Here is a 19620-nt window from a genome sequence, read left to right on the forward strand (position 1 = left end):
CATCACCTGTGTGTGTGTTTGTGTACAAGGCAAATAGTAGAGAAAAAGCCACCTTTTCATCACAAAAACTAGGACTATATTCCTAGTTCCTGAACTGCAGGGACTTCTATAACCATAAGAAATAGAGAGAATCTGAATCCCTTGTTTTCACTTTGTCTCCATGCTGAGGGCTAGTGGTTTTTGATTTTTTGAGATTGGTCTGGCTCTGTCACCCAGGCTGAGAAGCAGTGGGACAATCTCAGCTCATAGCAACCTCTGCTTCCTGGGTTCAAACCATCCTCCCACCTCAACTTCCCAAGTAGCTGGGACCCCAGGCATGTGCCACCATCCCTGGCTAATTTTTGTAGTTTTTTGGTAGAGACAGGGTTTCACCATGTTGCCCAGGCTGGTCTGGAACTCCTTGACTTGAGTGATCCACCTGCCTTGGCCTCCCAAAGTGCTGGGATTACAGGCGTGAGCCACTGTGCCCGGCAGGGCTAACAGTCTTCATGAAACTTCATGTGGGAGTAGAATGTTTCTTGATCTGAGAAGATTTTCCCACAGATGCTACAGGAGCAGCACTCATCCTCCTTGTGTGAACGTCGGACATGGCTATCATGGGCAGCATGGGATGCAAACGATTTGCCACAGTACTTGCATTTGAAGGGCTTCTCCCCGGAGTGCTGCCTGATGTGTGTGCGGAGTATGCTGGAGGCCGTGAACCTCTGCAGAGAAGACAAACACAGAGCACAAGAAAAAGTCAGCCTAAGGGGTTAATTTCATTGTAGTTCATCCTTATGGATGAACCTTGGGTTTTGAGGCCTGGTCATCAGCAGTAGCATTAATCCAAAAGGACTCCACTGGCTTGTCTTTCTGGCTGGTTTTGAGAAGCACTGGCTGTTAGTTAGATGAGTGGTTCTTCAGTGGTTAAAATTATCTGGAGGTCTAGTTTTTAGAAAAGCAGATTGCTGGTCAGGCAGCGTCATTCACACCAGTAATCCCAGCACTTTGGGAGGCCAAGATGGGCGGATCACCTGGGGACAAGAGTTCAAGACCAGCCTGGCCAACATGGTGAAACCCCACCTCTACTAAAAATACAAAAATTAGTTGGGTATGGTAGTGTGCACCTGTAATCTCAGCTACTTGGGAAGCTGAAACTGGAGAAATTCTTGAACCCAGGAGGCGGGGGTTGCAATGAGCCGTTACTGTGCCACTGCACTACAGCCAGAGTGACAGAGTGAGACTCTGTCTCAAAAAAAGCAGATTGTCAGCCTGGGCAACGTAGCAAGACCACACCTCTACAAAAAGTAAAAAAAATTACCTAGGTGTGGTGGTGTGCACCTGTGGACCCAGCTATGTGGAAAGCTGAGGTGGGAGGATCACTTGAGCCCGAAAAGGTCAAGGCCACAATGAGTTATGATGGCACCACTGCACTCCAGCCTGGGTGACAGAGTAAGACTTTCTCTAAAAAAAAGAAGCAGATTGCCAACTCTACCCAAAATAGTGTGACCCAGTAAGTCTTACATGAGACCCAGGAGCCTGCATTTAAATAAGCAATTCTGATGCAGGTGATCCTAGAATCACACTTCAAGACAAGCTCCATTACAGGAGAAGCTAATATCAACCAGTGTCTTTGCATCAGTCAGTACCTTAGTGGTTTTCTTCTTCTTCTTTTGAATTTTAGCTTTTTTCTTTTTCCCAGATGGAGTTTCGCCCGTGTTACCCAGGCTGGAGTGCAATGGCGCGATCTTGGCTCACCGCAACCTCCGCCTCCTGGGTTCGGGCAATTCTCCTGCCTCAGCCTCCTGAGTAGCTGGGATTACAGGCACGTACCACCATGCCCAGCTAATTTTTTGTATTTTTAGTAGAGACGGGGTTTCACCATGTTGACCAGGAGGGTCTCAATCTCTTGACCTTGTGATCCACCCGCCTCGACCTCCCAAAGTGCTGGGATTATTGGCGTGAGACACTGCGCCCAGCTCAGCGGTGTTTTTCTATGTGATTATTTTCATTCTATTGACACACACTTTAAAGGTATTGGTTGCCCAGATCTGGTTGACTCAATGTGTCATTCCTCTTTGAGAGGTTAAAAAGCAGCTGTAGGAAAGCCTCTTCTCCTTTTACGGCTTTACTGTAAAAAGTATAAATGACTCAGTGACAGAAACATAATCTATCAGTGCTTTCCAACAGGACTTTCAGCCATGATGGGAATATTCTGTACCCCTGCTGTCCAGCTTGGGAATCACTAGCCACATGTAGCCAGTGAGCACTTAAAATGTGGCTAATGCAATCTCAGAACTGAATTCAACTTTCCTTCATTCTTACTAATTGAAATAGCCACATATGATTAATCACTAACTGCACACTGGACAGCACAGATGTATATTATCAAAACAGGATGTGAGCTCTTTTGGTGTAATATGTCTAAAGCATAGTCAACCTATTGTTTCCATTATAGCAACCCCTAACCATGTGATTCATGCCTCTGTTTTTACAACTCTATATTCTGTGTAACAGACTAGATGCCACTTCTGCAATGCTCCTGTAGAAAACTGCACCAGCAGCATCCTTTACGGATTAAAGTAGTAATAATAGTAGCTAACATTCCAGTAGTACTTTTACGTTGTGCCAGCCACTGTTACAAGGATTTTATATTTTATATATCTTTTTTTTTTTTTGAGACGGAGTTTTGCTCTTATTACCCAGGCTGGAGTGCAATGGCACAATCTCGGCTCACTGCAACCTCCGCCTCCTGGGTTCAGGCAATTCTCCTGCCTCAGCCTCCTGAGTAGCTGGGATTACAGGCACATGCCACTGTGCCCAGCTAATTTTTTGTATTTTTAGTAGAGATAGGATTTCACCATGTTGACCATGATGGTCTCGATCTCTTGACCTCGTGATCCACCCACCTCGGCCTCCCAAAGTGCTGGGATTACAGGCATGAGCCACTGTGCCCGGCCCATGTTTCAAGTTCTTAAACATAGATACCCAAGCTGAGCTCAAGACTAATCCCTTAGTGAGAGGTTCCATTTACCTTAGTACAATACACACACTGGTACGGTCTGTCTCCAGAGTGGACTCGCATGTGTTTGTTTAGGCTGGAAGACTGAGAGAAACATTTCCCACACGTAGAACACTGAGGTGAAAAAGAAAAGTAGAGTTGAAATCACACCTTCCTCTAACAAGTCCAGTCAACCTTGCGTTTACCTGGGTTAGAGAAGAACTCCTTTTTTAAATGTGTCTTTTTTCTTTTTTGAGACAGGATCTCAATTTGTTATAGGAGTATATTATATATTCCTTTAAAATTTGAACTCCTGACCTCAGGTATCCACCCACCTTGGCCTCCCAAAGAGCTGGGATTACAGGCATGAGCCACTGTGCCTGGCCTCTCAATTTTCCAAAAAAGGAAAATGGGCTGACGGTTGTAGCTGCCCGAGCTAGTTCCGACAAGGCCAACAGTCAAGCAAGAATACCTCTGTGTCCAAGCCACATCGTCCTTTTAATGAAGCCCAAGGGTATACTGTACTAAGCCTAGCACAGCATCCAGGTATCTGGATGGCAGAAAATGGCTCCCTGTTGTCATTACTGCTTTTCTGTCTTTCACAATCCTCGGTCTGCTGTAGGGGCCTTCTGCTCTTTTTTTTTTTTTTTGAGATGGAATTTCGCTCATTGACCAGGCTGGAGTTCAGTGGCGTGATCCTGGATTTAAGCAATTCTCTTGCCTCAGTCTCCCGAGTAGCTGGGATTATGGGCATGCGCCACCACACCTGGCTACTTTTTGTGTTTTTAGTAGAGATGGGGTTTCTCCATGTTTGTCAGGCTGGTCTTGAACTCCCAACCTCAGGTGATCCGCCCGCCTTGGCCTACCAAAGTGCTGGGATTACAGGTGTGAGCCACCACGCCCGGCCAGGCTTCTGTTCTTTGGAAGGACCATGCTTTCGCTTCCTCCTCACCTATACGTGTCAATACACTTGCACAGATATGGGACAAGGTGCAGTTTCTCAGGTGCACATGCCAGGCTCTTTCCTGCCTGGAACAGCTTGACCCTTTTCCCCAGCCCAACTAACCTGCCACCAGTATAAATCAGACACCCCATCTGTCCTTCTAGACTTGGCTCAAGGCCACTTCTGTGCACCTCTCATAATCCACGTGTCTAGGTGGCCGTGGAGACCCCTTCCTCCATGTTCCTCCCTCTGTTGGTACAAGCATCCTAACACGTGTGCATCGCCCTGCCTATTCCCGACTGCCTGTTCATAATACTATCCTCTCCTCCTTCAGAGAGGGTGCCCGTCAGGCACCACAGGCCTGTGGCCAGCACCTGCGAGGCCCTCCCCGCATTCAGGAGCTTGGGAAGGGAGAGAGAATGTGATGGCAAGTCATGTGTCCTCCTAATACTCACCTTGTGAGGTCGGTGCTTCTCATGAACATGAAGAATGTGGATCCGCAGCCGGTCCCGCTTCTCAAAGGATCGTTTGCAGAGAGAACAGGGAAATTTCCTATCGCCCTTGTCCACACAGGGGGTGTACTTGAGGTGCTTGTCTCTGTAATATTTGTAGGTAAATACCTTTCCACATCTTTCACATCTGTAGCCTTCTGCAGACTCTGTCAAACACAATGTCTCTTCAGTTACTTCCTTCCCTACTTCCTTCAAGAGGATATTTCCGTATCTGTTTATTTCGTTTTAGATTAGAGTTCTTTTGGCTACTTTGAGAGGATTTTTTTTTTTTTTTTTTTGGAGATAGACTATTGCTCAGTTGCCCAGTCTGCAGTGCAATGGCTCACTGCAACCTTTGCTTCCTGGGTTCAAGCAGTTCTCCTGCCTCAGCCTCCCAAGTAGATGGGATTACAGGCACATGCCACCACGCCTGGCTAATTTTTGTATTTTTAGTAGAGATGGGGTTTCATCATGTTGGCCAGGCTAGTCTCCAACTCCTGACCTCTGGTGATCTGCCCCTCTCAGCCTCCCAAAGTGCTGGGATTACAGGCATGAGCCACTGTGCCTGGCCAAGATGATTTTTAAAAACTTTTTTATTACAGAAAAGTGTAAACATATACCAAAGTGAAAATAATAGTGTAATAAACCTTCATGTGCCAAACACCAAGCTTTGATCAACTCATAACCAATTTCGTTTTCATTTATATCACCTCTACCCATAGTAAATTCATCCTTTGATTAAAAAATATCTAACTGTAATCTTTAGAAGATGACATTTTTTAAAAGCATAATCGCAGCCGGGAATGGTGGCTCACACCTGTAATCCCAGCACTTTGGGAGGCCAAGGCGGGAGAATCACCTGAGGTCAGGGGTTCAAAATAAGCCTGGCCAATATGGTGAAACCTTGTCTCTACTAAAAATACAAAATCAGGCCGGGCGCGGTGGCTCAAGCCTGTAATCCCAGCACTTTGGGAGGCCAAGGCAGGTGGATCCCGAGGTCAAGAGATCGAGACCATCTTGGTCAACGTGGTGAAACCCCATCTCTACTAAAAATACAAAAAATTAGCTGGGCATGGTGGCGTGTGCCTGTAATCCCAGCTACTCAGGAGGTTGAGGCAGGAGAATTGTCTGAACCCAGGATGCGGAGGCTATGGTGAGCTGAGATCACGCCATTGCGCTCCAGCCTGGGTAACAAGAGTGAAACTCCGTCTCAAAAAAAATATATATATATTAGCCAGGCATGGTGGTTCATGCCTGTAATCTCAGCTACTTGGGAGGCTGAGGCAGGAGAAACGCTTGAACCTGAGAAGTGGAGGTTGCAGTGAGCTGAGATCATGCCACTGCACTCCAGCCTGGACAACAAGAGTGAAACTCCGTCTCAAAAACACAAAAGAGCATCATTGTGCCAGGGGCAGTGACTTACACCTTTAATACCAATACTTTCGGAAGCTGGAGTGGGCAGATCACTTGAGCCCAGAAGTTTGAGACCAGCCTGGGCAACATAGTAAGACCCCATCTCTACAAAAAAACAATAAAAATTATCTGGGCATGATGGTACACGCCTTTAGTCCCAACTGCTAAGGAGGCTGAGGTGGGAGGATCGCTTGAGCCTGGGGTTAGTTGAGGCTACAATGAGCGGTGATTGAGCCATTGCACTCCAGCCTGGGCAACAGAGCAAGAGCTTGTCTCAAAAAAAAAAGCATAACCATAATCTCATTGTCACACTGTCATATCTAAACTATTAACCCTTATTCCTTTATAGAAATATATATGTACTTATATACACACTCATATATTTGTTTAATTACTTCTGGTCAGTTCATTCAAATTAGGAATCAAACGGAGTCTACATGTTGTATGTGGTTGCTGTGTCTCTTAAATATCTTAACCTATAGGCTCTCCTTCCCTTTTGTTCCTGCAAATGGATTGTTGAAGAGATCCTTCCACCAGCCACATTTATTTATTTATTTTTTTGGGACGGAGTTTCACTCGTTACCCAGGCTGGAGTGCAATGGCGCCATCTCGGCTCACCGCAACCTCCACCTCCTGGGTTCAGGCACTTCTCCTGCCTCAGCCTCCCGAGTAGCTCGGATTACAGGCACGTGCCACAGTGCCCAGCTAATTTTTTATATTTTTAGTAGAGATGGGGTTTCACCATGTTGACCAGGATGGTCTCAATCTCTTGACCTCGTGATCCACCCGCCTCGGCCTCCCAAAGTGCTGGGATTACAGGCTTGAGCCACCGCGCCCGGCCAACCAGCCACATTTAAGGGCAGCACAACCCTGCAGCTCTTGAACACATTCCTGCCTGGTACTTGTTACAAGGTTAATACAGTGAGGCCGATCTGTTTCTCTTTGTGCCTTTAAGATCAGCCTGAGTTACAAGTTCAGAGCCATCACCAGGACACCCACAGCTGACTGCCCAGGCTTCACAGTGCTGTTCCATTTTACGAAATTTGAGGGACCCTCTGAGTTTATACTTCATTTCTCAAAACTTGCGGCAGATTCCAGAGCTAGGATCTCTATGTATAGAGTAAGAGTGAAAGCATCTTGACTTCCCTAATGCACAGGGTTACTGTGATGATGAATTTAATTCTAACACTTACTGAGTCTCACCAACGTGAGCGATGCTATCACTGAATGACAAGCAAGACTGAGAGGTCAATCTATTTTTATCAGTGGAGGAGGGAGGAGGAGAGAAGTTAGAGAGGTCGCAGCTAGACTCTAGCAAAGCAGGTCCTACGTCCAGAGGTGTCTATGTGTTGGGGGAAGGTGGGAGAACAGGGGCCACCTACAAAAGCATCCCTGTGGCGGACACTCTGGATTCCAGAGGATAAAGTGGCTTTGACTATGAATACACCACTGAGACCTCATTGTTTGACCCCAGGGAGGGAGAGCAGCCAAGAGTGAGTCTATGCAAGAGTCTGCAGAGAGAAATCTTCTCAGCATCAGGACAGCAGGGAAGCTGTCCATCAGGGGCTTTGTTAGTTGACAACTCCATCGCAGGCCAGTTAAACAGGTGACTAAGGAAATAAACCATTCATTAAGTAAATAACCAGGAAGGCAAATGCCAACCCCAAGCTGATCCATCGCCCTGCTCTGTCTGTCACTTTCATTGAGGTGCTAATACTCTCAGAATCCCCTTGCTAGGACACTTTTTTGGTACAGAAGTAGAATTTTTATTGGTCAGAAATATCTGGTCTTCCTGCTTCCTGGTGGGAAGGGAAAAGAGGGTCAGCAATTTTATAAACCTAAGCACTAAAGCACATCAAAATTCAGAATGAAGGTTCAATAGCAAGCTCGCTGAAGAACAAGCACTTAGGCAGAAATGAAACCTAATTTCATCTTGTTCCCTATCCCTCCTAGTTTTTATCTTGTTCCCTATCCTCGCTCCCCCTCTCGCTTCACACCTTCAAACCCCAAAACACACACACAAATTCCCTGTCTCCCTCACAAGAGGGGAATGCTTGCATATTCAAGTAACCTGCCCACATAGTCTAGACCCTTCCCTCACCAGTCAAGACCTTAAAGGGGAAGGCTCCCACTTACCACCAATCCTCCCCCAAAAGCCTTTGGGGTAAAAAACCTCATTTGAGAGTGCAGTGGGGCCAGGTGTGGTGGCTCACACCTGTAATCCCACCACTTTGGGAGGCCGAGGTAGGCAGATCACGAGGTCAGGAGATGGAGACCATCCTGGCTAACATGGTGAAACCCCGTCTCTACTAATAATACAAAAAAATTAGCCAGGGATGGTGGTGTGCACCTGTAGTTCCAGCTACTTGGGTGGCTGAGGCAGGAGAATCACTTGAACCTGGAAGGCGGAGGTTGCGGTGAGTTGAGATTGTGTCACTGCACTCCACTCCAGTCCGGGCAACAGAGCGATACTCTTGACTCAAAAAAAAAAAAAAAAAAAAAAAAAAGAGAGAGAGAGAGAGAGACAGAGTGCAATGGAATTTTCATTTTTCTTCCCTTTTTATCACATCCAAACCATTCATATTAACAAATTAACCTTCATTTATAATTTTTCCCATCAAGTTAAGTTGTTTCCAAGTTTCACTCCAAACATTGTCCAAAATACATGCCCTCGTAACAATGCTGTAAGCATCAGGTATCACTTGGTTCAGAACTGGAATGCGAGTGTCTTATCCACATGCACGGTTTCCTCCCCTACTTAACCATCATAAGCCCTCATTCTGTTGCTTGCTCTGATGGCCTCTGATATCCGCCTACTATTCCATGTTAATATACAGGTGGAGTATCCTTTTTCTGAAATGCTTGGGCGCCAAGTGTTTTGGATTTCAGGTTTTTTCCCAACTTTGGAATATTTCATATACATAATGAGGTATCTGGGGTATGGGACCAAGTCTAAATATAAAGTCCATTTATGTTTTATACCTTATACACATAGCCTGAAGGTATTTTTTTTTTCCTTTGAGATGGAGTCTTGCTCTGTTGCTCGGGTTGGAGTACAGTGGCATGATCTTGGCTCACTGCAACCTCCATCTCTCAGGTTCGAGAGATTTTCCTGCCAAGCATCCACCACCATGCCCAGCTAATGTTTTTGTATTTTTAGTAGAGACACGGTTTCCCCATCTTGGCCAGGCTGGTCTTGAACTCCTGACTTCAGGTGATCTGCCCGCCTCAGTCTCCCAAAATGCTGGGATTACAGTCACAAGCCACCACGCCCAGCCCACAATACCACAATATTTTAGATAATTTTATGCATGAAACAAAGTTTGTGTTAAGTACTTTTGTGTGGAAATTCCCACTTTTGGCAATATGTTCGTGCTCAAAAAGCTTCAATTTAGAGCATTTTGGATTTAAGATTTCTTGATTAGGGATGCTGAACCTGCATCATCATTTACTTAATTATTATACTACCAAGCATTTAGGTCATTTGTGATTTTTCCTCACACATGGTGTCACAGTTACAAATCTTCATAAGCATAGCTTTTGCCTTTTAGACTATTTCTCAATAATAAATTTCCAGAAGAGTATTACTGAGACATCGAAGTTATAAACATTGTAATAATTTAATATATATGGTGAAAACATTTCTCAAAATTGAGTGGGCATGGTGGCTCATGCCTGTAATCCCAGCATTTTAGGAGGCCAAGGTGGGAGAATCACTTGAGGCCAGGAGTTCAAGTGCAGCCTGACCAACATGGTGAAACTGTCTCTACTAAAAATACAAAAACTAGCTGGGTGTGGTGGTGCATGCCTGTAATCCCAGCTACTCAGGAGGCTGAGGCAGGCAGGAAGCGAAGGTTTCAGTGAGCAGAGATCACACCACTGCACTCCCCTCTGCCTTACACATGCCTTATTTCATCTCATCACTAAGCAACTTTTCCTAATTTAATTCTAATGTCTTCCTCACATTCAGTACACACTGGGATGCAGGAGCAGAAGACACTAAGATGTTTAGGGTTATTTCCTGCCCCAAAGCATCTCAGTCTAGCAGGAAAACAAAACAAGCATGCAGATGCAATTCGCTTTTTTTTTTTTTCCTGACACAGAGTCTCACTCTGCCACCCAGGATGGAGTGCAATGGTGTGATCTCAGCTCACTGCAATCTCCGCCTCCTGGCCGGGTTCAAACAATTCTCTAGCCCCAGCCCTCTCCAGTGGCTGGGACTACAAGGGTGCACCACCACGCCCAGAGAATTTTTTTGTATTTTTAGTAGAGATGGGGTTTCACCATGTTGGCCAGGATTGTCTTGAACTCCTGACCTCATGATCTGCCTGCTTCAGCCTCCCAAAATCCTGAGATTACAGGATTATCACGCCTAGTTGCCTAGGCTGGAGTACAGTGGCAGGATCTTGGCTCACTGCAACCTCTGTCTCCTGGGTTCAAATGATTCTCCTGCCTCAGCCTCCCTAGCAGCTGGGACTACAGGCACCTCCCACTACCCCTGGCTAAGTTTTGTATTTTTAGTAGAGACGGGGTTTCACCATGTTAGCCAGGCTGGTCTTGAACTCCTGACCTCAAGTGATCCACCCGCCTTGGGCCTCCCATAGTGCTAGGATAACAGGTGTGAGGCACCATGCCAGGCCTGCCTTCTCTCTTATTTACAGTGATTACATTTATCTTGTCCCACCTAACAAGTTAGGTGGAATTTGCATGTTAAATAGCTCTCCATGTGATTTCTAGATACACTAAAGTTTAGGAACTTCCACCGTCTCTAGCGTGGGCTGGTGGTTCTCTAGCTCCTTGCTACTCTATTGTGGTCCAGGGACCAGGGCTAGCAGCACTCCCTGGAAACTGATAAAACTACCGAATCCTGGGCCCCTACCCTGAATGAGAACCGGCATTGTGAAGTTCCCTGGGTATTCATTCCCACATAAAGTTTCAGAGTGAGTTCAGCTCAATATTTCTCCAACTTGCCTGAGACCCATAGTAGGCAATGTATTTTATATTGACATCCAGCATACACACACATTCCCATGTGAAATAGAAATTTCACAAAACAATGCTTACTCTTAAGTAATTCCCATCAATATTTTCTGTTCTACTCTATGCTTATTCTTTTTTAAGAAATGTGGGTCTCAGCCACTGAATTGATTTCCCTCCCCACTAAGACATGTAACTGCAACGTGCCATTTGAAAAACACTGCTCTAGTGATTTCACTTCAGCTACATTAGCCTGGGCAGAGATGAATCAGAAACTGGCTCACCTATGGCAGAGGTTACATCCATATATCTCATTTTCTTTTATTCTTGGGGTAGATATCTTTTTTTTTTTTTTTTTGACAGTTTTCTCTTGTTGCCCAGGCTGGAGTGTAATGGCACAATCTCGGCTCACTGCAACCTCTGCCTCCTGGGTTCAAGCGGTTCTCCTGCCTTAGCCTCCCAAGTAGCTGGGATTACAGGCATGCGCTACCACGCCTGGCTAATTTTGTATTTTTAGTAGAGATGAGGTTTCTAGATATTGGTCAGGCTGGTCTCAAACTCCTGACCTCAGGTGATCTGCCTGCCTCAGCCTCCCAAAGTGCTGGGATTACAGGCGTGAGCCACTGTGCCTGGCCAAAGAACAGGTATCTTTATGAATAAGAGCAGCTTCTGCAGCCTTGGGAAGTTGAGGATGCTTTTCTTCACCTGGGTAACGCCCCCCTGGTTAGAGACCCCCCCCCCCTCCGTTTAGTCCTCTGCATTAGCCTTTGGGAGAGAGGAGCTGCACATGGAGGGTTTGTGGAAAAGAGCCCAGTCCTAGTGGGATGCCCTCACCAGGCAAGACAAGATGTGCTCTCACCTTCAGAGGGCCCAGATGGCTGCTTCCCCAGCTCTGTGACCTGAAGGCTCACAGGAATGTCCAGAAATTTCTCATAGCAGTCTCCATACCACACAAGGAGCTCTTGGTTCTGGTGGATCTCTTTGCAGCTCTCATAAAATATATGCCCTTGACACTGCACAGCAACCAGGTTTTGCTCCTTGGGGAAGCGGGCACAGTTGACGTAGGACATCCAATTCCCCAGACCTCCTTTTCCATCTATAAAGTGGCTCAAATGACCATCTTCAAAGATCTAAATGAAGTAAGACATGAAGTTTGTATTGTACTTTTTAATTTTGAATCTACAAAATGAACTTTCAAGAACTTATAACCCAAATCTTATATTTGAGTCCACCAAATAGATTTCTATCATTTAGATTTTTTTTTTTTTTTGAGATGGGAGTTTCTGTTGCCCAGGCTGGAGTGCAACAGCGCGATCTCAGCTCACTGCAACCTCCGTCTCCTGGGTTCAAGCAATTTTCCTCCCTCAGCCTCCTGAGTAGCTGCGATTAAAGGCATGCACCACCACGCGCAGCTAATTTTTTGTGTTTTTAATAGAGACAGGGTTTCCCCATGTTGGTTAGGCTGGTCTTGAATTTCCGACCTTGGCCTCCAAAAGTGCTGGAATTATAGGCATGAGCCACCGCATCCAGCCTATCATTCAGATTTCTACATCATTATAAGTAGTTTATAAATCTACTAACACCAATGTAGATTTGTTAGTTTAAGGATATCTCTCTAGGTAATGTCACATATTTTTTTTAAAGAGATAGATTCTCACTCTATTGCCCAGACTGGAGTGCAGTAGCCCAATCACAGCTCACAGTAGCCTCGAATTCCTGGACTCAAGTGATCCTTTCACCTTAGCCTCCTAAGTAGCTGGAAGAACACAGGCATGCACCATCATGCCTGGCTAATTTTTTAAAAATATTTTTGTAGAGGGCCAGGCGCGGTGGCTGACTCCTATAATCCCAGCACTTTGGGAGGCCGAGGCGGGTGGATCACGAGCTCAAGAGATCAAGACCGTCCTGGTCAACAAGGTGAAACCCCGTCTCTACTAAGAATACAAAAATTAGCTGGGCGTGGTGGTGCCTGCCTGTAGTCCCAGCTACTCGGGAGGCTGAGGCAGGAGAGTTGCTTGAACCCAGGAGGTGGAGGTTGCGATGAGCCAAGATCGTGCCATTGCACTCCAGTCTGGGTAACAAGAGTGAAACTCCGTCTCAAAAAAAAAAAAAAAAAAAATTTTTTTTTGTAGAGACAGGGCCTTATTATGTTTCCCAGGCTGACCTCAAACTCCTGAGCTCAAGTGATCCTCCCACCTTGGCCTCCTAAAGTGCTAGAATTACAGATGTAAGCCACTGAGCCTGCCTAATGTGATTCATTCTAAAAGATTCTTTTATCACTTTCTTGCTTCCCAAATTTCTGTAGTGAGCATATGTTGATTTCATAAGCAGAGGTAAGTGAAACCAAAAGGTCACATTGAATTCCAGCACTTAAACACAACAGTTTTGTATTTGACCCCCACTTAGTTTTCACGCATATTGATGGAGCTACAGATGATTTCATTCAAGACTGGGCGTGGTAGCTCACGCCTGTAATCCCAACACTTTGAGAGGCCAAGGAGGAGGAATCACTTGAGATCAGGATTTCAAGTCCAGCCTAGACAACATAGTGAAACCCCATCTCTACTAAAAATACAAAAATTAGCTGGGCATGGTGGTGCATGCCTGTAATCCCAGCTGCTCGGGAGGCAGAGGTCACAGTGAGCTGAGATAGTGCCACTACACTTCAGCCTGGGTAACAGACAGAGACTCTGTCTCAAGAAGAAAAAAAAAGAAAAATTATTTCTTTCTCTGCTGCTGGCAATTTCACTGTCTCCAATGTTTTGTTATTATAAACAACCCTGGGATTAACATATACCACATAGCCTTGATTTCAGATTATTTTCCTATACTCTATTTCTAGAAGTAGAAATTCAAGGTCAAGGGATTTTGAGCATTTTAAGGTATCTGATACATTCTGACAAATGGTTTTCTCTTGCAGGTGATAAACTGCAGTCCCAGCAGCATGTCCCTAATATATCATCACTAGATCTTGAAGAGTATCTGTTTTTTTTTTTAAATCCTTGACTAATTTTATAGGAGAATAATATTGAATTTTAAAACTTGTTTTTATTTTCTTTAGCATACTTTCAGCACTCTATAATATCTAAAGCATTTGGTTTTGTCTATAAATATAATCAATATATTGATTCTTTAAATGTATAATGTAAATGCTAATCTTCCAGACTAAAATGACCTAAGGCACCCACAAAACACAGAATTCATGCAAAGGTGCTATCCTCATGGAGCAAACACTAACCCTTCCTTCCCTTTACAGGGAACAAACCCCAGATATCTGCCCTGAATGTCCTCTCTCTCTGACCAGTACTCTCCCAGAGAGGCAAAGGCCAAGACTTTCCCCTACTGGTCTCCCGCCCCATTTTCAGCAGCGCACCCACCAGAAACAGATTTACCTCCCACATCACGGAATTGTCTCCGTACGTCTTCACTTCACTGGCGTTGACCACTTTACCTTGAAAGGGCCCAAACCTAACTCCTTTGGCAATAAAACTACTGCAGAACACGCCGAAATGTGAGACTTTACCAAACATGGTCCGCATGAGGCACAGACCTGGGGGAAAGCCGAGGCAGGAAAAGAGAATGAGGAGGGTGACTCTGCGTGAGTTCAGGGAAAGAAATCCACGCAAGGACTTCTGCCTACCTTCTGGAAGTTGAAGGGAGTCTTTATCCAGAGTTTGAGGAAGAGAATCAGATCCTAGCAAAAGGCAGTTTTAAACAGTTTTTCGTTAGAAATGTATTATGAAGTGCTTTTATGAGGTGTTTTCCTCCTTAACTCCCTAGAGGTAACCATCATCCCAGTTTGATGTTTATTTGTCATTTCTATTTTCCCTCCTCATTTTACATGACCTGTCCATTTACGATCTCCCGCTATTCAATTCCATATACAATTTCTCATTTGAGACTCAGAACAGCCTCATGCAAATTAACCCCATTAGGCAAATTTAAGGGATTTGAGGGTCAGGGTTAATGCTTGACTGAGGTAAAGGTAGCTGGCTGAGATGGGACTTTTAGGTGTGAACTGCTGGAAGGCTGTCATTGCATGTTACCATAGAACCTGAACCCACGTGGGAGTTCACCGCATGAACCATTTCTCTCCTGGTCCTTAGCTCTCACTGAAACCAACCTTGGTCATGCAGCTAAGCAGGCAGGGCCTCAGAAATGAGCCTAGCGGACCCTGGCTCTCATGGAGGTACCTCTCCCCCACTTCCGCTCCCACCTGCATTCCCATCCCATTCAACTCCCAGATGGTGGGGACTCCCTTTACCAGAGCTGTCTGTGGGGACCAGGAGGCCTGAAATCGCATGCTGCAGGCTGGCTGGGTGCTCCAGGCTGGGAGTGGTCCCATACAGAACGAAGTGCAGGTCTTCCTCCGTGAAGTGGAACCGAGCAGGCGACGTCCCTTCTTGGTTGGAGGGTTTGGGACCATCCTCAGACTGCTTGCTGGGTGAGCAAGGTAATACCTGCGAGGTCCTCAGCCCATCAGGTAACGGAGAGGCATCCACAGGGGGCGGTGGAATGAAAGTTTCAGGTCCACAACACGGGTCACTCTCGTTGCGGCCACCAATGATTTGGTGGCTCAGATCTTCACCGCTGGCGCCCATGTACTCGCGGCTGCAGCCCAGGAAGGACGGCACTTCCCTGGGGACCTGGGGAATTGGGTACCACGGTGGCAGCTTGCCGTACCAGGACAAATCGTAGAGAGGCTCCCTTTGTAGGCCCAGACTCGGGCTCAGCACGGGAGGCGCCATGCGGAAGGCGAAGGGGGGCATGGCTGGGGCAGCAGACGCGGCGGCCTCCAGCTGCCGGAAGGGTTGGAAGTCTTCCTCCGCGGTGGCCAGGCCGTTTCTGTAGTGTCCATAGGCCGGGAAAGGCGTGTAGTACGCGGCCAGGTTCTGCGGGCTGCTCTCGGGGGGGTAGCACACCTTGTCCGGAGGGGCGGCCTCACCTGGCCGGGGAAGAGCCATCCCGGGCCCGCGTGCTAGGAGGCTCTGCGGAAAAGCGGGCACCGCTGACGACACCGCGCGGGCCCTGCCCGGTGTCCAGCCCGCGCCTCCCCGCCTGATCCCTCCACCACAGCCAGCCCTGGGTCCAAGCGAACAGGTTAAACCCCTCAGTCGGATCCCACCAACCCTCTCCCACAATTAAGACAAAACGAAAAAACAGTAATAGAAGCAAACACAAAAAGCCCCAAACGAAAATCTGCTGGGAACCCGCCCGACTCTAAATTTCAGGTTAGTGTCGCCTCCGCCTTCCCTTCCCCAAGCCCGGCTGCTTCCATACACCCGCTCTCCGCTTTCGGCCCCAACCCGGTTCCAGCAAAACCCGTTGAAGTTCCCTCTCTTTCCTTTTTCTCCGCCCAACCACTTCCTTCTTCTCCGCCCAACAAAACTCTTTTGCAGGGTCTCCGGGAGCCGCAGGGCCCTCCCAACCCCGAGGCTGGGTCTGGAGCCGAGCGCAGGAGGCGGGAGGGCAATGGAGCAGGCGACAGCTCCAGGCGCTTCTGGGCCCTCAGCTGGGAGGGAAGAGCCGACGACCCGGGGTCGCACCGCGCAGATGGAGACGCGCTTCCTGAGACCCCGGGCAGGTCCTGGGACACCGGGACCTGCTCGGGTCCAGCGGTCCTGACTGCCCGCAAGGGAAGGGCGCGCCGCCGTCTGCTGCCCTAGGATGCGCCGCCAGAATCCTGTTTCCCTCGCAGGAGGCGTCCGCCACATACCCCTGGTCCCTCGGAAACTCCAGTCATTCTACCAGGACTGGAGTTTCTACCAGGCCTGGGGGTCGCCCCTCGGGAGCCGCTTGGACGAGCCCCGGCCAGATGGGAGCGAAGAGCCCCGGCGACTGCCAGTCCTCCTGCCCCCGCCCGCCGGGAAAGGATGGCGTTTTAATGGACAGGCAGCAAGTTCACCGAGGCCGAAGAATGAAGCCCCTTCAGGGCCGGCGGGTCTTGAGATCAATGAGCCCAATAAGAAAACCAACCAGGGTCGTGACTCAGAAATTAAAGAACACGGGGTCAGGAGAAGAGGTCAGCCAGGACGCAGGCAGCAGCCCGTCTCCTCCCGATTCTCCAAAGGCGCCCCGCTCTTGGCCTCCTCCGACCTCAGGGATCTGCAATTTGGGATTCAAAGCCCCCGAGAGTCAAAACGACCATCCCAAACGAACTGCGCCAGCGACTGCTGCCCGCGCTCCCCAGAAGACCACCGTCCCCGCCCCAGGCGCGCCCTGCCCAGTGCCTACCTCTGACACCACCTCCGAGAACGCTGCCGCGGAGCGGACACCTCCCGGACGCTGCGGGGCCACTCGAGCTCTGTAGACTTCGGGCGGGCCTCGAGGGCTGAACCAGGTTTAAGAGGACGGGCGGGGCCGCGGGGCATCCAGAGGGCGAGGGTGGGGAAGGGACCCGGCCCACGCGGATCCCCGCGGCGTCTTCTCCCCGCCCACCGTAGCCATTGGCCGACTCTCGATTCGTCCCCCCTGTCCCCTGGGGTCGCGCACTTAACTCATCAGTTCTCCAAACACTCCCCGGGACCCTGTTGGAGAGCGCTCGCCGCTGGCTTTTCAGAGCCGGCACTATTGCCGCTCCAGGCGTGCAGAGTCGGGGAGCTAAAAGCCGGACTCGTGTGCTACCTAGGGCCCCCAGATACGCTCCTCCGCGCGCACGAGAACCCGAGCCTAGAAGGCTGGACTCGGGTCCTGGGTCGAGCCCCGTACTCTCCGCTCCAGTTCGGAGAAGCCCAGCCCACTCGAAGGCGGGGTCTGAACCGCTGGTGCACCTGGTGGGTGTCTGTTCCTGACACCTGGGGACAAAGCGGGCACCTCCCTGAGCGCTGGGAAGAGGCTCCTCGTGAGTCCCGGGCGGTGACACGTGGGCGCGTTGGGCCCGGCACCCCCAACACTTCCGCGGTTTCGGGTGGTCGTTTTGCTCTCTCGGGGGCCTTTATTCCTTAAGTGGCTTTCAACGACCTAGGAACTGCCTCCCGCACCGCCGCAGCTGTCACTTCCCTCGGGGAAGACTCGTGACCTTGGACGCGCAGGCTCTGAAAACCAAGGTCCAGACCCATACCGAGCTCCCAAAGACCGCATTTGAATTCCCCTGGCCGGCCATTGAGGGAGAGAAAGGAGCATTTAGTTCCATTCACATTCACAGAAGGAAGCGCCGAGGGTGGGGGAAACGCGGTCCCGCCGGGTAAGCAGGGCCGGGTTCCTCGCTCCCCGCATCCCCCCACCCCCCTGCCCCGCCAGCCCGGCCGCGGCTTCCTCTAAGCTGAATGGGAAGAGACCCGCCCCAGGCGCGGCCGTTGGGCTGAAGACCGAGGTGCAGCCTCGCCCCCGGCCTGGCAGCGGCTTGGAGGAGGGAGGGAAAGGAGGAACATCTACTCGGCTAAGAGACGCCGCCGGAGTCCCTAAAGCTGGCGGGGGAGGGAGGCCGGGGCCCGGATCTTCAGAGCGGCCGCAACCGGGCGGACGCCCCTTTCTCGGTGCAGGGAATCAGACCCTGCAGCCTTCGCCAGGACGCTGCGGGGCTGCAAGAGGGGAGGAAGGAGCGGAACTCGGGCCATCCGGGGCGCGGGCGGCATGAGCGCAGCCTCAAATCCCCGGGCGCCCCGCCGCCCGCTCGCCCCCTTTGCCCCTGCGGGTCGCCCTGGTCCCCGCGCCCGCCCGCACCGACGTCTTCGCGTGGTTCCGCGCTGCCCGCGGCCAGCCCTGTTTCGCTTTGCAAAGAGCGCGTTGTTCTCTCAATCGAAATAGGATCAAGAGCCCAGGGTTTCCTTGTCTCCTTGTTTGGAGGTGATAAGATCTTGGCCAACAGATCGAAAAAGTGAAAAGTGCCCGTCGAATCTTGTCTCTAGTGTCTCTGCGGAAGGATCGTTTACTTGGAAAAGCAGAATACAGTCTATTGCCGTTTTCCTTTCGGAGGCGTGCTCACCCTAGAGCTCCTAGACCCACAGGTGTTCGCTGTACCTTCCTCCTGGGCTTCACCGGAGGGATTTCAAGAATGGCTGGGTGCACTTGGGTGGTCTGTGGGTGGCAGGTCCTCAAGAGGTCATTTTTTACGTGCACTCAAGGGTCGCAGCTTTATTTTAGCAGAAGCAACATCAAACCTTATCTTAGAGGTTTGTTTTGCAAAGAATCCAGAGTTTCCTATATTTGACATTATTTTTAAATAAGACTTGCTTGTTTTAAGGAGTTGAGAGAAACAGACAAAAGGAAAGTTGAAATCCTTGCTTCCCATCCCTACTCTAGGAGGTAATCCTGATCAACAGTTTGGTTTGTTCCCTACCCCCATTTCTTAAGAAACAAAAACCAAAACTATACTTTTAAATTGCGTTAAATTGTGTAGGATTACGTAGGGTTTGGGAAAAATAAAAATGGGATTATACTTCACCCATTTCTAGCTCCTAGTAGTCATCATTCCCTATCAGTATACTAGAATTAATCTTATTTTATTATTATTATTATTTTTTGAGACAGAGTTTGGCTCTTATTACCCAGGCTGGAGTGCAATGGCACGATCTCGGCTCACTGCAACCTCCGCCTCCTGGGTTCAAGCAATTCTCCTGCCTCAGCCTCCTGAGTAGCTGGGACTACAGGCACAAGCCACCACGCTCAGCTAATTTTTGTATTTTTAGTAGAGACCGGGTTTCACCTTGTTGACCAGGATGGTCTCGATCTCTTGAGCTCGTGATCCACCCGCCTCGGCCTCCCAAAGTGCTGGGATTATAGGCGTGAGCCACTGCTCCTGGCCTTGTTTTATTATTTTTATTATTTTGAGACAGGGTCTCACTTTGTCACCCAGGCTGGAGTACAGTGGGGTGATC

The 19620-nt window shown here is 48.8% G+C and overlaps 1 protein-coding gene across 2 annotated transcripts; it reads right to left on the reverse strand.

Moving 5' to 3' along the window:
* Positions 1–338: 338 nt before the first annotated feature.
* PRDM14 (PR/SET domain 14) lies at positions 339–17688 on the reverse strand. 2 transcript variants are annotated; one of them, XM_078353570.1, is made up of 9 exons: positions 17039–17688; positions 16781–16909; positions 15069–15792; positions 14445–14498; positions 14197–14354; positions 11664–11934; positions 4379–4581; positions 3014–3115; positions 339–704 (listed from the first exon to the last, which is right to left on the reverse strand). In XM_078353570.1, exons 3-9 carry the CDS (start codon positions 15766–15768, stop codon positions 477–479), a joined length of 1716 nt encoding a protein of 571 aa, XP_078209696.1. In that variant the 5' UTR covers positions 15769–15792; positions 16781–16909; positions 17039–17688; the 3' UTR covers positions 339–476. The 2 variants fall into 2 exon arrangements, with proteins under 2 accessions (XP_078209696.1, XP_017820885.1); XM_017965396.5 differs by lacking the exon at positions 16781–16909 and having other exon boundaries at positions 17039–17684.
* Between the last annotated feature and the right edge of the window lie 1932 nt (positions 17689–19620).

The sequence above is a fragment of the Callithrix jacchus genome, chromosome 16 (assembly GCF_049354715.1).
Source record: "Callithrix jacchus isolate 240 chromosome 16, calJac240_pri, whole genome shotgun sequence".
NCBI lineage: Eukaryota > Metazoa > Chordata > Mammalia > Primates > Cebidae > Callithrix > Callithrix jacchus.

What these genes read in the sequence shown, in the direction of transcription:
- PRDM14 (XM_078353570.1), bottom strand. Translation starts at nt 15,768, where the DNA reads ATGGCTCTTCCCCGGCCAGGTGAGGCCGCCCCTCCGGACAAGGTGTGC. An exon ending in GGTCCCCACAGACAGCTCTG is followed by an intron (nt 14,499 to 15,068) that starts GTAAAGGGAGTC and finishes GCCTTTTGCTAG; the next exon opens with GATCTGATTCTCTTCCTCAA. An exon ending in AGTGTGTGTATTGTACTAAG is followed by an intron (nt 705 to 3,013) that starts GTAAATGGAACC and finishes TCTTCTCTGCAG; the next exon opens with AGGTTCACGGCCTCCAGCAT.